This window comes from Suricata suricatta, chromosome 9 (genome assembly GCF_006229205.1).
Source record: "Suricata suricatta isolate VVHF042 chromosome 9, meerkat_22Aug2017_6uvM2_HiC, whole genome shotgun sequence".
NCBI classification, from domain to species: Eukaryota; Metazoa; Chordata; class Mammalia; order Carnivora; family Herpestidae; genus Suricata; species Suricata suricatta.
In genome coordinates, this window is record NC_043708.1 from 59,730,392 (window position 1) to 59,747,399 (window position 17,008).

A 17,008-nucleotide genomic window follows, 5' to 3' on the forward strand; every position below is an offset into this window, starting at 1 on the left:
TTCAATTCAGTGTAAAGATTCTCAATTATACTGTTCTGTGTTTAGTTTTATGAGAAAAAAGATTACAAGAGGGTAAAATATCATGAACCTATGATCCAAATGGAATAGTAATTATCAAAAGAGTTGAAAAGGAAGGAAAAGTAAAAGAGGCTTAAAAATAAGACAAAACCATTTAATGCATTTCTGGGAAATTTTATAGTTGCATAAATAAAGTATAAAAATGTAAGGCACGGTGAATAACTATAAACATCACAAACTGGCCACTGTAAGACAAATAGAGAAAGTGAAATTTAAGAAACAAAACCTTCAGAATTCATCTTCCTTCTACTAGAATCATAAAAATTTCTAGGTAAACTTTCACATCTAGTGCCTTTAGGAGAGAAGATTCAAATCATCTTTAGATATGCATGCCTTCACTGGATAAACCAATAAATATCTGAGTTAGACGTCCTATCTCAAATGAAGTTTACAACAAATTGGAGGAGGTCAGATTAACAAGTTTTAGGGTTACTAGTAAACGAAAATTTATGGTGACATTCATTACATCATCTGAAGATTAATCCTTTAAGTACTAAATTAAAGAGTTTACACCCATGACCAAAACATTACCATCATATACTATGAACTACCATACCACAAATATATGTAAGATTCCAAATGAAAAGTTATCTTTCCTAAATCCTTTAAATCTCAGTTGAAGAACTTAGTGGCTAAATGTTCATGTTCACTGATAAGAGATTTCCATAACAGGCCCTATACCTATGTTAACGAGTTTCTCTGAAGCCACACCTTATATAAAAATATTTAAGATTGAAAGCTTAATGCTGTTTAGAACAACCATTAATCTCTGAAAGCTTTAAGTCTGAATAAATTTTTAAAGAGCAGCATTTCTGAAATACTCCACACATTCTTCCTTACCCATATTTAGTTATAAATCAAAGTCATACAGATCTTTCATAAGATTATGAGCACATACTTAGGAATATTTTCAAAAATATTTCATATTTTACTTTTGTAAGTTTTGCCCATAGCACAGTGGACTCTAGAAGAGATGACCAAACCTGTGTAAAGTAAACTGTCCATTTTACTGTTGTTACTTTGAAGAGGTAATAACCAGTCACCACTATGCTATCATGGCACATTGTGCAATATTCAACAGTGAGCCCCTGAAGGGTTAAGTCTTAATCTGTTCCTAACCCCACCCACCTCCCTCCAACTACTTAGCCCATAGGAAGCATTCAGGGTCCACTGAATGACAAAACCAGAATGCCATGTGGATAATCACTAGGTGTTACAACTTGAACACAGATACGTTAATAAGTTTATCCTACAATTAGAGTTTTTTAAATTATGTTCAAAGCTAGTTATTTAATTTGAATAACTACTGAAAAAGAAAAAGATTAAGTAGTAAACTGCATTCAAAAATGGAAACCCATCTTAAAATTGGTGTTAGCACCTTTTCATAAAATATTCTCAAGGGAAGAAAAAAAAGTGCTTTTGTCTTGCTTCTTTTATTACACACAGTAAACCATCCTTAATATGAAATTAATAGTTAGGTATATAAATGTATGACAACATGAGAAAGTCTAGGGAGGATGGGAAGTCCTCACTTTAATCTGAGACCAGGAAAATCAGTTCCAATTAGTCTTAATCAGTAATTTAACTATTTTTCTTACAAACACAAATTAACAGACACGTTTGATCATTTAAGTCTTAATTGGCAATTAAGGCTCTAGAATATCCTTAGTTTTTTTAAGAATATTTTAAAACCAAAGCACTAATTTGACATACAGTAAAAGCAGAGTATAAATACCAAATTTCTGATCTGGATTTTGCTAGATAGAGTCTAAGAATAAAGGAACATTTCTCCCTTTCCAGATAATAATTTAAAATATAAATAATTGTATTAAGTCCCACTGAATAAAGAATGTGAAAGTTCCTGGTATTATAAAAATCCTAGAGTTTGAAGTTTGATAGTCATTTCATTCTAAGGTGGGACAGAGACTGGATTTTGTTTGTTTTCCATAATTACTTCACTGTCTGCCTCCATTTCAAAATTGAGATTCACAAACGCACTGGACGCCCCTGTTTCTGGTTGATCCGTCTGAACCATGGAATCAGCCTGCAGTTTATTCTGTTGGTACTGTCTTTCTGCTTCTTCAGACATCCTATTTTCTTCTTCTTCTTCTTCTTCCTAAAAAGAGGAAATATCAAGAATAGTTCAAATATAAATGCCCAGAAGGAATAGTATTTGTTCCCCCACTCTCAATTGTTTGTGCCTTTTTTTGTTTTTTAACTAAAACATTCATGTCATGTCCAATTCAGTTGGGTCCAGTTAAGACAAGACACACCTCCCTGTCCCCTGTTCCCAAACGGAAATGGAAACTGAATGCCATTTTAAGGAAAGTGATGTTATTTTTAAAACATGGTACAGCACTGCTTAGCTTAGATTGGGACCTGAATGAACTCTGACAAATGCTGTATCATTTCAGATTCTAATCTAAATTTAAAAATTGCTAAATACTGTATCACTTCAATTATAGGGTACCAGCCTATTCAGTGGAATAGGGTGGTCTATTCACTAAATGTTACAACATGGTAATGTTCCCGTAAGGAGCTAGTATACAGATAAGGTAGTCACTGCCCTCAAGAAATTTATAATCTAGGAGGGAAGTTAAGACATGTAAAAACAGTATTAAGAGGGGCGCCTGGGTGGCTCAGTCGGTTAAGCGTCCGGCTTTGGCTCAGGTCATGATCTCACGATTCGTGGGTTCGAGCCCCACATCGGGCTCTGTGCTGACAGCTAGCTCAGAGCCTGGAGCCTGTCTTTGGATTCTGTGTCTCCCTCTCTCTCTGACCCTCCCCTGCTCATGTGGTCTCTCTCTCTCTCAAAAATAAAAATAAAACATTTAAAAAAGGCAGTATTAAGCAGAAAGGAATAGACAGTATATAATGTCTAGTTCCAGAACTACTAAATTCATGGAGGAAGTGGTAACTGTATTGGTCAATGCAATATGGGTAGTCAGTACAGAATAAGTAACATGTCAAGATTAATCCAGAGCTTGCCTGAAGGAAAACAAGAAGAGACAACATTTAGGACCCTACAGTAGTCCAGACAAGGTAATGAGGCTCTAAACAGGCTGGTAGTGTTAAAAACACTCGTGTGTTCATAAAGCATTTTTGAAACCATATAACCACTCCCCTTAGCCACTCCCGTTACACTCTGCTCCAGTGACAAAATACTATTCTTGCCACTTCTCCAAATACATGACTTCTCTTCATGCCTCTACATTCTAGCTTTAGCTGAACTGCCCTCCCCATTTGCTTGAAGGAGAATAATAAAAGATTCCAATATTTACTTCATGCTCACCAATATACATTGGGTGCTTTTTCTAAGCATTTTACGTATTAACTCATTTAATCCTTAGAGCAACCCTGAACATGGATGCCACACTTCTGATTATTAAGAAGAAGAAACTGAGGTTTACATGGGGTACCTGGGTGGCTCAGTTGGTTAAGTGTCTGATTTCAGCTCAGGTCATAATCTCACAGTTCACAAGTTTGAGCCTTGCACTGGGCCCTGTGCTGATAGCTCGAAGCCTGGAGCCTGGCTCAGATTCTGTGTCTCCTGCTCTCTGCCCCTCCCCCACTCACACTCTGTTTCTCTCTCTCAAAAAATGAATAAACATTAAAAAAAAAAAAAGACACTGACGCTTACAGAGGTTAGGCATGTTACTCAAGGTTACAAAGTTAAAGTGGCAGAGTCAGAACTTGAATCAGACCCTCCGGTTCTTCAGTCCACACTCTTGAGAGCTAAACTCCTTCCTTAAGGCTCAACCCATTTTACCCCCATCCTAAGATCTCACTACATTTGCAGACAAAATTGCTTCACCTCTTTGTCCTTAACAACCGGCACTCACACATCTCTAGTACTTGTAATTTTCTGTGCACCTAACCCTCCACTTCTACATATCCTACATACAGAGACTAAGTCTTATTTCTTCATCTTAAAACTGGAATAATAATCCAAAGAGAGATGTATGAAGATCATATAACACCTCACATAATACCTAGCACAATGAAATCTAGGTTAGTTTCACACAAAGATCCTAGATAAATTTCAGTATTAAAAAATAAATATAAAAATTAAAAATATCTAACTTGATAAATTAGTAACTCTAGAGTAAAATGCCTATCCTAAGGGAGCTCTCTTTTGGGCAGCTAAGGAGGATATATATGCTTATTATACAATCCATGAAGTCCACAGTAAACGAAACTGAATGAAAAAAATGTAAACAGGAGACACACCTCCTTCTTCATCCGATAATACTCATCAATGGCATATTGGTATTTGGGGGTGCTGATGCCCAAAACAGACGCAATCTTCTCTCCAAGAAAGTCACACACTAAGGATACAAAAGTTAAGTAATTTACACAATTCCATAAACTTTTCTTGAGTACTTCCTCAAGTACAAGTGCAAGGCACAAGGCAATGTAAAAATACAGAAGCTACAGCCCCTGCCCTCGGGGAGATTATGAACACTCAATACATCTCTTCTGTGTATCCACCTTGATTTTCCCAAGTGGCACTAGTGGCTCCTCGGGGCTCCTAATAACACTCTCCTTATATCTCTAGTTATTATCCATATTACCATGTATTATAATTATCTATTACATGTCTATTTTTTCAAGAAAAACATATACTCTTAGAGGGCTGGGACACCATTAGGCTGTAGGAGAGGAATGGTTTGTTCTCTAACACTCATTGAGTGCCTGCCACATGCGAGGCACTGTGAAAGGTTGGACTCAGAAGGGCTGATGAAGCAGATCCAAAATGTAATCCAGGGCTGAATTTTAGTAAAGCTTATGTTCTTTTCATTATACTATACTGCATAGGAATACTGAGTGCTCAGTAAATGTTTCTTGTATGAATTACTATTCAAAATTAGCTCTAGTAAAAAGCAGAAAATGACAGAAGCTATGAGGGAGTTAAAACTGGAAATAGAGGAAAGCTTTATGATTTAAAACCTGTGTTTAAAGTTAGCACGATTAATTCATTTTCTTCAAATATGACTTAGTTATAGCTCAACTTAAGATATGAAATATTAATGAAATTGAAATATAAATGAATTGTAACTACAGGCTCTAGAATAAGTAATCAGACAGAATGAGAGCAGTATCAGTAGGAAACCATATAATAAAATAGCAAAATAATTTCTGACAGGAAAGTTTCAAAAAAACAAAATTTAATATAAAATAAATTAATAAAGCAATTTTTCAGTTCTTCTAAAAAAAGAAACACCACGACCAGAGGCTAAAGATTAGATTAACATCTTACAATGCTAGCTAGCTGCTGAAAACAAAGTGATTAACTCCCTATTGTTTCTCCTTCACTTTGGAAACACCCCATTTGGCAAAACTCCTGTTTTCGGAGCATATTAGAATAGTTATACAATACTCAAACAGAAACGTAGTACCTGAAAGGGTTGATGTGGCAGCTCGAAGCATGTAAAACCACAAGTAGGGGCCCCAAGTAAGTTTTGTCTGCAAGAAGAAGTCGGATTAGCAACATGTAAACTCATTCTATATATTTAGGCCAGAATGAAATAGTCAAATATTTGATTGGCAGATAAGACATTCTAAAGATAGACAGTACTACAGACTACAATCCAAATAAAAATTTAAAAGTTTTAGACAGAATTCTACAAAGACATTTTATATTTACCCACTTAACTACCACCACCGCAAGCCCATGTAATAACAACAACAACAAAAAAGGCAGCAGCCACTAAAATGGAGTTGGTAAGTCATAGTCTTGATTATTTATGAATTGACAATCTGGATCCTTTCTCCTGCCTTGTTTTTTTGTCTTCATTGTTCATAAGCACAGTATCAGAGAGATTATGCATTAAATAGAAAAGGACCTTAAGAAGTCATACAGTACATAGTAATACAAACTGGTGTACCCACTCTGGAAAACAGTATGGGGGTTCCTCAAAAAATTAAAAGTAGAACCACCCTACAACCCAGCAATTGTACTACTAGGTATTTATCCAAAGGATACAGGTGTGCTGTTTTGAAAGTGGCACATGTACCCCAATGTTTACAGCAGCGCTATCAACAACAGCCAAAGTATGGAAAGAGCCTAAATGTTCATCGATGGATGAATGGATAAAGAAGATGTGGTGTATATATATATATGTGTGTGTGTGTGTGTGTGTGTATGTATGTAAGTACATATACACACACGTATATGTATATATATATGTAAATATATATGTATATGTATATATATATATACATACACACACACACACACAGTGGGGTATTACTCGGAAATCAAAATGAAATCTTGCCATTTGCAACTATGTGGATGGAACTAGAAGGTATTATGCTAAGTGAAATTAGTTGGTCAGAGAAAGACAAATATCATATGACTTCACTCATGAGAAATTTAAGATACAAAACAGATGAACATAAGGAAAAGGAAGAAAAAATAATATAAAAACAGGAAGGGGGGCAAAACATAAGAGATGCTTAAATATGGAGAACAAACAGAGGGTTGATGGAGGGGTTGTGGGAAGGGGAATGGGCTTAATAGGTAAGGGCCATTAAGGAATCTACTCCTGAAATCATTGTTGCTCTAAATGTTACCTAACTTGGATATAAATTAAAAAATAAATTAATTTTTAAAAATTTAAATCATATAGTACAATATACCTATGGTACAGTTGGGAAATTAAGGTTCAGAGGAATGAGATAGAATAAGTAAGGGTATATCAACAAATGAACTATAAGTGACCAATAAGCAACAAGATGGGTTTTTCTGTTTCTCTAAAGATTAAAAAGGAACTAGACCATATAGCCCAAGACAAGCTGACTATATATTTAGTAACCAGGACCAATGGCAGAATGCAATCTACACTGTACAATTCCATTGTTAATCATGATACTGTACTTCCCACAGAGTACTTCCGTGAACTTGCCACACAGATGACAGTTTGGATGAAATCAGTAATATAAGCATGCTTCATTATACCAATACTTTTGTTTACCAAACTTAAGTATAGAGCAATCAATTGAATAACAATTATTATTTGAATACTGCTTCCAGGAAAGAGAAAAAAAATAAACTTCTTAGCTAAGAAGATATGTTCATAATTATAAGGTATTAAAACAGTAAACACAAGAATATCTGTACCTGGGTAGACAAACTAAAGAGAAAAGGGGGAAACATATAACACAATCTTCCCATGAAAAGTAGGTAAGTGAATTTCTGTGACAGTATTCTTGGAAAGACACAGAAGTTAGCTCCTCCACTTCTATTTACACAAGAATGAGTGTCCAATCAAACATCATTCAACTAAGAGAGTACTGTATTTTATGACTCCCTTAAATCTACTATATACATATACATATATGTATACACACACACACACATATATATATCTTCTATATTCCGAGCAGGAAGCATCTCTCTTATGCGAGGATACAGGTTATTTGAGGGTCTGTTTAAGATGCTCTCATCTTAATGTTTACCTTATAGTCCTTACAGCAAATGGGACAGTGCAAATAGTCTATGGAACCAGTCTCTATAACACACGATAATGATAGGGCCAAGAAACTACTTAGAAAAGGATTAAGCAGGCTTTTGAAGGAAAGCATATATTTCTCAGTGGACCAATTCTCCCAGGGTTGTTTCTAGAAAGGACAATTGCTAATAACCAAGTGTTGACTAACCAAGAGTCAAACCTGCTCCAGAGCTGAGGAACTGGATAAGGATCCCTGAATAACATCCATCATCACACACAATTATACAGAATGAACGTATAGGGCTCTTTGTTTAGACACTGACCTTACTAATCAAAAGAACAGATAACTCAAGAACCTACATGGGAACCCTGCCACCACCTCCAGCATCACAACCACCACCATCCCAGTAAACCAAGAAATGGACTAGATCTTGGTCTTCAAGACTTCCAGTTTATGGTGCAAACTCAAGTGGATTCATCTTTTTCTCCAAAAATTTAAGTATCAATCTCTTCCTGAATAATTAAGTATCCATCTCTTTCTTAATAGAGACCTATTAAGACTTGCTATTTTTTTTGTTTTTAAACAACTTATTTTTATTTTTTATTATTTAAATGTTTTGGTTTTTATTCTCAAATTAGTTAACATATAGCCTTGGTTCAGTAGAATCCAGTAATTTATCACTTACATATAACACCCAGTACTCATCCCAACAAGTGGCTTCCTTAATGCCCATCACCCATTTTCCTCAACCCCATCAACCCTTGGTTTGTTCTCTGTATTTAAGAGTCTCTTATGGTTTGCCCCCCTCTCTGTTTATACCTAATTTTTCCTTCCCTTTCCCTATGTTCATCTATTAAGATTCTCAAATTCCACATGAGTGAAATCATGTAATGTCTTTCTCTGACTTACTTCACTTAGCATAATAGCCTCCAGTTCTAACCACGTTGTTGCAAATGGCAAAATATCACTCTTTTTCATCAGTGAATGGTATTCCATTGTATATGTATACCACATCTTCTTAATCCATTTATCAGTTAATGGACATTTGAGCTTTTTCCATAATTTGGCTATTGTTGGTAGCGCTGCTACAATCATTGGGGTGCATGTAGCCTTTTGAATCAGCATTTTTGGATCCTTTGAATAATGCCTAGTAGTACAATTGCTGGGTCGTAAGGTAGTTCTAGTTCTAATTTTGTGAGGAACCTCCATACTGTTTTCCAGAGTGGGTGCACCAGTTTGCATCCCCACCAACAGTGCAACAGGGTTCCCCTTTCTCCACATCCATTGTTTCCTGAGTTGTTATTTTTAGCCACTCTGACCAGTATGAGTGGTATCTCACTGTGGTTTTGATTTGTATTTCCCTGATGATGAGCAATGTTGAGCAGCTTTTCACGTGTCTGTTAGCCACCTAGAAGTCTTCTTTGGAAAAGTGTCTATTCATGTCTTCTGCCCATTTCTTCTTGGATTATTTGGTTTTGGAGTGTTGAGTTTGATAAGTTCTGTTTTTTACATAAATTTTTTTAATGTTTTTATTTATTATTGAGACAGAGAGAAACTGTCAGCACAGAGCACGATTCGGGACTCAAACCCATGAACCGTGAGATCATAACCTGAGCCAGAGTCAGAGACTTAACCGACTGAGCCACCCAGATGCCCCGCGTTTGAGAAGTATAGATTTTGTATACTAACCTTTTATCTGGTATGTCATTTGCAAATATCTTATCCTATCCTGTCAGTTGCCTTTTAATTTTGTTGATTGTTTCCTGTGCTGTGCATAAGCTTTTTATCTTGAAGAGGTCCCAATAGTTCATTTTTGCTTTTATTTCCCTTGCCTCCTCCAGAGGCATGTCAAGTAAGAAGTTGCTGTGGCTGAGGTCAAAGGGGTTGCTGCCTGTTTTCTCCTGTAGGATTTTGATGGTTTCCTGTCTCACATTTAGGTCTTTCATCCATTTTGAATTTATTTTTGTGTTTGGTGTAAGTAAAAGTGGTTCACATTCATTCTTCTGTATGTTGCTGTCCAGTTCTCCCAGCACCATTTGCTAAAGAGACTGTCTTTCTTCCATTGGATACTCTTTCCTGCTTTTCTGAAGATTAGTTGGCCATATATCTGTGGGTCCATCCTGGGTTCCCTATCCTATTTCACTGATCTATGTGTCTGTTTTTCTGCCAGTACCATACTGTCTTGATGATTATAGCTTTGTAATACAGGTTAAAATCTCGGATTGTGATGCCTCCAGCTTTGGTTTTCTTTTTCAACATTACTTTGGCTAATGGGGGTCTTTTGCAGTTCCATATAAATCTTAGGATTAAACAACTTATTTTTAGACTACAAAAGTAATGCTTATTTATTGTAGAACACTTAGAAAATGGATCCTACAAAGAACATCTAAGTCACCCATTTTCCCACCACCTGTAAAAATTATCATTAATATTTTAATATATTTTCCCAATCTTTTCCTGTGTGTATGTTTTTTATAACATTGTCATACTTTCTCTATCTTGCCTTTTTTTCTCCATTTACGACATTGGTATTTACCTAAAACAACAGAAATCTGGACCTCGAAGAGATATTTCCTCTCCCATCTTCACAACAGCCAAGATGTGGAAACACATAAATGTCCACTGAAGAATGAATGGATAAAGAAATTGTGGTACATAGATATAACTGAAAATTCAGCCTGAAGAAAGAAGGGAATCCTACCATATACAACAACGTAGATGAACCTGAGGACATTATGCTAATAAAATAAATATTGCATGACAGAACATCAATCAGCATTTCTGGTCTTATGCACAAGCCACCTATTGCTGAGACTAAGTTCCAGGTAAGTGCAATTGACACCACTTCTGTCAGCCCCATTCTGGAACGGAGGCTTTACTATGGGCATGGTGCAACTAAGAATACTGGGGCGCTGATAGCCCCGGTTGCTGAGGGAGTGAAAAAAACAAAAAGATCTAAGGCTACTGCTCCCCACCTCCACCAGTCAGCTCCTAAAGTAGGGGTGTCACTCAGAAATGTACCACTGTCCCTACCCCTAACTTCAGAACTCTGGCTAAGAGATTTTGCCCAGGAGAATAAGCCATAAAACAGTTCTAATCTTTTCCCAAAGAAACTGACTTGATTTGCAACAGAGCTGGAAAAGTCCAAGCCTAAAGGGTGCCCTCAAAATCAGTAGATTATGGTGAAAGGTAATTGAAAGGAAGTTCTTAGAGTCTATGAAGATGCAGGCTAATCTACAGGCCAGATAGTTTGTAGCAGAGAACAGGATTTGGGGAGGCAAAAGGCTTCACTAAAATAAGCCAACAGTCACTAAACAAAAAAAAAAAAAGCAAATAATAAGACTGGGTGGTAGAGAGGAGTGGAAGAAGGCCAGGGGCAGTACCCAGAGTAGCTGCAATATATTGTCTAAAATGTTTAATTTCCAACAAAAAAATAAGAGGCATGCAAAGAAACAGAGAAGTATGTTCTGTACACAGGAAGAAAAGCAGGCAACAGAAACTACCCATGAGTGACTAGATGTTGGATTTAACAGGAAAAACATCAAAACTAAGGAAACCATAAATACATAAAGGAAAGTATAACAGTGTTGCATAAAAAAGAGCAATAAAGAGATGAAAATTATTAATGAGAACCAGATAGAAATTCTGTAGTTGAAAAGTATAATAACTTCAGAAGTGTAATGTATTCAACAGAATAAAAACTGACAGAAATGAAGAGAACAGACAACTCAACAATAATAGCTAGCGACAACAATACCCCATTTTGAATAATGAATAGGACAATCAGGCAGATCAACAAGGAAAGAGAAGACTTGAAAAACACTGAACCAACCAGGCCTAATACATCTATAGAACACACCACCTAACAACAACAAAATACACATTTTTCTCAAGTTTATACAGAACATTCTCCACGACAGACCAGATGCTTGTTCATAAAACAAACTTCCATAGATTTAAAAAGAGAGAAAGAATACAAGGTTTGTTCTCCAACCACATAGGGTGAAATTAGAAATCAAGAATAGAAAAAAAAAAGTGAAAATTTAAGAAATATATGGGAAACAGGGGCACCTAGCTGGCTCACTGGGTTAAGCAACTGGCTCTTGATTTTAGCTCAGGTCATGACCGCATGGTCTGTGGATTCGAGCCCCACATTCGGCTAATAGCACAGAGCTTGCTTCTCTGTCTCCCTCTTTCTCTAACCCTCCTGCTTGCTTTCTCTTTCTCTCTCAAAAGTAAATAAACTTAATAAAAAAGTAGTTAAAGAAAAAAGAAACGTGGAAAGTAAACACATATTCTTAAAAAACCAATAGGTTAAAGAGAAAATACTTTGAGATGAATGAAAATGAAGATGTAACACACAAAATTTATGAGATGTAATTAAAACAGTTCTAAAAGGGAAATTCAAGGGTGCCTGGGTATTTAGTCGGTTGGATGACCGACTCTTGATTTTGGCTCAGGTCATGATCCCAGAGTCCTGGGATTGAGTATGGCTGAGCATGGAGCCGGCTTGACGGTCTGTCTCTCTCTCCCTCTGCCCTTCTTCCCTGCTTACACATTCTCTCTAAAATAATTTTTTTAAAGGAGAAACTCATAGCTAATTAAGAAAGAAGAAATATAACCGAACCTTCCACCTCAAGACACTGGAAAAAGTAGGGTAAACTAGACCTAAAGCAAGCAAATGGAAGGAAATAATAAAGACTAGAGTGAAAACTAATGAAATGGGGAAAAAAATTAAGAGAGAAAATCAATCAAACCAAATGTTCATTCTTGGAAAAGAGCAACAAAATTGAATGCTAGACTGACAAGACAACAAAATTTGCCAGACTGACCAAGAAAAAGAAAGGAAGACCCAAATTACTAGAATCAGAGATGAAAAAAACAGAAAGGACTATAAAGGAATACTGTGAACAACTGCATGACAACAATTTAGATAACATATAAAATACACAAAACTACCAAAATGGACTTAAAAAGAAATAAGATAATTTTGTAATAATAATAAAAAAAAAACTATACCTAGGGTGCCTGGGTGGCTCAGTCGGTTAAGTGTCCAACTTTTAATTTTGGCTCAGGTCATTGCTTCACAGTTCATGGGATCAGGCTCCATGTCATGCTCAGCACTGTCAGCAGCCCTCCCCCACTCTCTCTGCCCCTCTTCCACTTGCACTCTTTCTCTCTCTCAAAATAAATTAACTTAAAAAAAAAAATAAAAAGAACTAGACACAATGAAAAGCCTAGACAGCATCACAGGTGAAGTCTCCCAAACATTTAAATGAGAATTAATACCAATTCTGGGGGCACCTGGGTGGCTCAGTCAGTTGAGCATCAGCCTCTTGATTTCAGCTCAGGTCATGATCTCACAGTTCATGAGATGGAGCCCCACATAGGGTTCTGCACTTACAGCACAGAGCCTGCTTGGGATTCTCTCTCTCCTTCTCTCCCTATCTCTTCCCTGCTTTCTCTCAAAAGAAAATAAACAAACTTAAAAAAAAAAAAAAGAATACCAATTCTTACAAACTCTCTCCACCCTCCCCTCCAAAAAAATCAGAAGTGGCAACAGTTCCAATTGATTTTAGGAAGCCAGTGTTACTCTGGTACTAAAACCAGTCAAAGACATCACCAGAAAATTACAGACCTGTATTTTTTATGAATATGGGTGCAAAATTCATAATAATTACCAGAAATCCAAATCAGTAACATATAAAAAGAATTATATACGATGATCAAGTGGGTTTTATCCTAAGCATGTAAGGCTTGTTTAGCATCCAAAAAGTCAATTAATGTAACTATATCAATCGAATAAAGAACAAAAATCTCAAGACCATCCCAATTGATGCGGAAAGAGCATTTTACAAAATTCAACACTGCATCATGATTAAAAAAAAAAAAACCAGCCTAAGAATAGAGGGAGGCTCTCCAAACTCATAAAGGGCATCTACAGAACACTTACAGCTACATCATACTTAACAGTAAAAGGTGGAACAGTTTTGCCCAAGATTTAGAACAAGATGAGAATGGCCACTCTCAGCGCTTCTATTCAACACTGTAATGGAAATTCTAGCTAGGGTAATTAGGCAAGAAATAAAAAGCATGCAGATTGGAAGTGAAGAATAAAATAAAATTAAGAAAACAATTCCACTGACAGTAGCATCAAAAAAAAGAAACCCACTTAGAAATAAATTTTAGGATGAAGTGCAAAACTTATACTCTGAAAACTACAAATAGTATAAAAATAAGTTAAAGGAGACCTAAATAAATTAAAGATTCATGAATCAAAAGTCTTATTAAATAAGACATCACTGCTCCAAAATTTATCTACAGATTCAACAGAATCCCTAGCTGGCTTCTTTGCAGAAATTGACAAGCTGATTCTAAAACTTATATGGAATTACACGGGGCCTAGAATAGTAAAAATCTTGGGAGAAAAAGGACAAAGTAGAATGTCTCATTACCTCCAACTTCAAAATTTGTTATAAAGCAACAGTAACCCAGACAGTGTGGTACTGGAACAAGGAAAGACATATATATATATACACACACACACACACACATCAGTAGAGGAGAACTGAGGGTCTAGAAATAAAATCACATTCTATGATCAAATTTGATAAGGGTACTAAGATCATACAATGAAAAGAATGAGAAAAATGGAAAACCACATGCAAAATAATGAAGTTAGACCCTTACCTCATACCATATACAAAAATTAACTCAAAATAAATCAAAGACTTGGGGCACCTGGGTGGCTCAGTTGATTAAGTGTCCAACTCTTGATTTTGGCTCAGGTCATAATCTCACGGTTTGCTTTGTAAATGTGAGCTCCATGCTGACAGCACTGAGCCTGCTTGAGAGTCTCCCGCTCTCTCTGCTCCTTCCCTACTCATGCTCTCTCTCTCAAAAAAAATAAACATTAAAATTAAATTAAATTTAAAACATACATATATACACAAATGTATACAAATAAGAATTAATCTCTTCAAAGTAATTTAAAAGAAAAACGCGTTTTCCAACCATTCTACCAGTGCATGAAATGCCTCTGTAATATTCTGCATGCATTTGGAAACACCATCAGAGTATATACTTAACAGTCCTTTGAATATATTCTATAGAAGAGACTCTGGACCTGATGTTTTTTTAATAACCAAGTTTTATGAAGAGTCAAATCTAATGAAAAACTAGTAATAATATTTTTTAAATCGAATACAGAGGAGCCAAGATGGCGGAGAGGAAGGGAGCTCTGTAAACTTCGTCTGCCCATCGATCGAACTGAGAAGAACATTACTCTCATTGGCAAGAGCAGAAGGAGAAAATACGGACTCCAGAAGGAAGAGAACCTGAAGGATACCTGAGTGAGTGAGTGCGAACTGGGGAGATTGGAAAACGGGCCAGCCCGGGACAGGCAGGGGAGGCAGGAGCTCCAGCCCAATGCTGGGCAAGCGCGTGGAGCCCAAGAGACAAAGGGAAGGGACAGAGAGACTGAACACACTCATGGTACCGTCTCTGGGGAAGAGGTAAAGAATGCTTAAGCGTGCTTGGAGAGAGAAGCTCACTCCATAGATAACTGCTGGGTAGCCTAAATCCGGAACCCAGGTGGTGCAAGAGAAGGAACAGCTTCCAGCCCTTCGCCATCTTGGTGAGGAGTCGGCGACCACTGCAGCGGCAGTGTCAGGGGTGCTCACTTCAACCTCAGTTTTGGGAGTGGGAGCAGGCACCTCATTTCCATGGCGCATCTTGCCCCCAGCATTGGCCGGACGAAACCTGAATCCCGGGTGCCAACAGAGAAAAAAATAGCCCCCACGTCTGCACAATCCCGGCAGAACTGGTGGCGGTGGAGACCTGGGTGCTCATGAAGGCTGCAGGAGCTCCCAGCTCATTTCCAACAGCTCCCGGAGCCGCGGAGCCGCCTCCGGCAACAGCTGTGCACTCATTCCTCCCCCAACGCTAACGCGATCCCTGCTGGGGGCTGGGTCTGTGACGGTGCGCACGTAGCACTTCACCTCCTGCTGTGCATCTCGCCTCAGGCAGGGGCAGCCAAAATCCCTGCCTGAGCCAAGACAAACCGATTCCTCCCCCTATGAAGCCAGCCATCAAAGCAAATACATCTCATCTGTGGTAGCATAAAAAGTGCATTGACTGGAACTTTGAACCAAGGCGGGCCTGGAAAATACAACTCGGCTCAACCACGACACAAGGAGATTGCACTCATTAGAGTGACCTACAGTTCGTAGTTCAGCGGAGTTTGGCATACTGCCTATCTAATCTCCACAGACACCAAGGCGGAGCCTCTGAGAGCAGCCTCCAAAACCTACCACATCAAACCACGCCTATCCATGAGGGGGAACTGCTGGGGTTTTTTGTTTGTTTGTTTGTTTTGCTTTTTTTATAATATTTTTTCTTTTTTTTCATTTTTTTCTTTTCGCCTTTTTCTGTACATATTTTTTATTATTACTTTTTTTTACTTAAATTTTTAAAAATTTTTACTCCTTATTTTCCTTTCTCCTTTCCCCCTTTTTTTTTTCCTTCTTGCAATCCAGATACAGTCTCCTATATCTCATCCTTACCTCTCCCCTCAACTGGTCATACACTTTTAGACTGTCCACTGTCCTTTGTTGTCTCTGACCTCCTTTATTTTTTTTCCTTTTCTTTCTTTTTCTTTTTCTTTTCTTCTTCTCCTCTCTTCGTCTCTTTCCTCTCAATACTCTTTATTTTCTTTCCCCCTTTTAATGTGTTTGTTTGTTTGATTTGGCTGTGCGTTTGTGTGTTACTGTTCCCTCTGTGTTTGTCTGTCTGTTTTCCTTCTTAGGGCTACACCAAGAAACAAGCCAAAGTGTGCATGACAGCGAGTCCCAAATATTGCTGAGTAGGAAAATAAAATATTCAAAGGCACAACAAGAGAAACTGTGAGACACCATTAAAAGAATATTTCCTGAAACAACAGGCCCTGGACAGTCAATAGCCCCCTTTAACAGAGAAATATTAACAGGTGCACAGTGCACAACGAGCTTTCTAAAGGTGACAAGAGACAGAAAACTAGCAAAAAAGACAAAACGAAGGAACTCTCCCCTGAAGAACCTCCAGGAGGAAGTCACAGCCACAGAACTGCTCAAGGCAGATCTAGACAACATACTAGATCAAGAATTTTAAAAACTTGTCATAAAATTAATCGCTGGGGTTGAGAAAAGCATCAAAGAATCAACTGAGACAATGACTAGGAACTATGATGAGTTAAAAAAAAGGCTATAGATGAGGTGAATAACAAACTGGAGGGAGCCACTTCAAGGATTGACGAGGCAGAGAGAATAGGTGGATTAGAAGATATAGTTATAGCAAAAGAGGAAGCTGAAAAAAGAGAGAGAAATTAATCCAGGAGCAGGAAAGGAGAACTCAAGACCTGAGTGATACAATCAAGCGGAACAACATCCTTATCACAGGAATTCCTGAAGAGGAAGAGAGAGAGAAAGGGCCTGAAGGG

The 17,008-nt window shown here is 37.4% G+C and overlaps 1 protein-coding gene across 2 annotated transcripts in view; it reads right to left on the bottom strand.

The window, feature by feature from the left end:
* Positions 1 to 156: 156 nt before the first annotated feature.
* FAM177A1 (family with sequence similarity 177 member A1) overlaps positions 157 to 17,008 on the bottom strand; it is a 24,777-nt gene continuing 7,925 nt past the window's right edge. For both annotated transcript variants that reach the window (XM_029951654.1, XM_029951653.1), the window contains 3 exons: positions 5,478 to 5,544; positions 4,309 to 4,406; positions 157 to 2,194 (listed from right to left, as the gene is read on the bottom strand). In XM_029951654.1, coding sequence (XP_029807514.1) covers positions 1,988 to 2,194; positions 4,309 to 4,406; positions 5,478 to 5,544 — 372 coding nt within the window. In that variant the 3' untranslated portion in view covers positions 157 to 1,987. The remainder of the gene's footprint in view (positions 2,195 to 4,308; positions 4,407 to 5,477; positions 5,545 to 17,008) is intronic.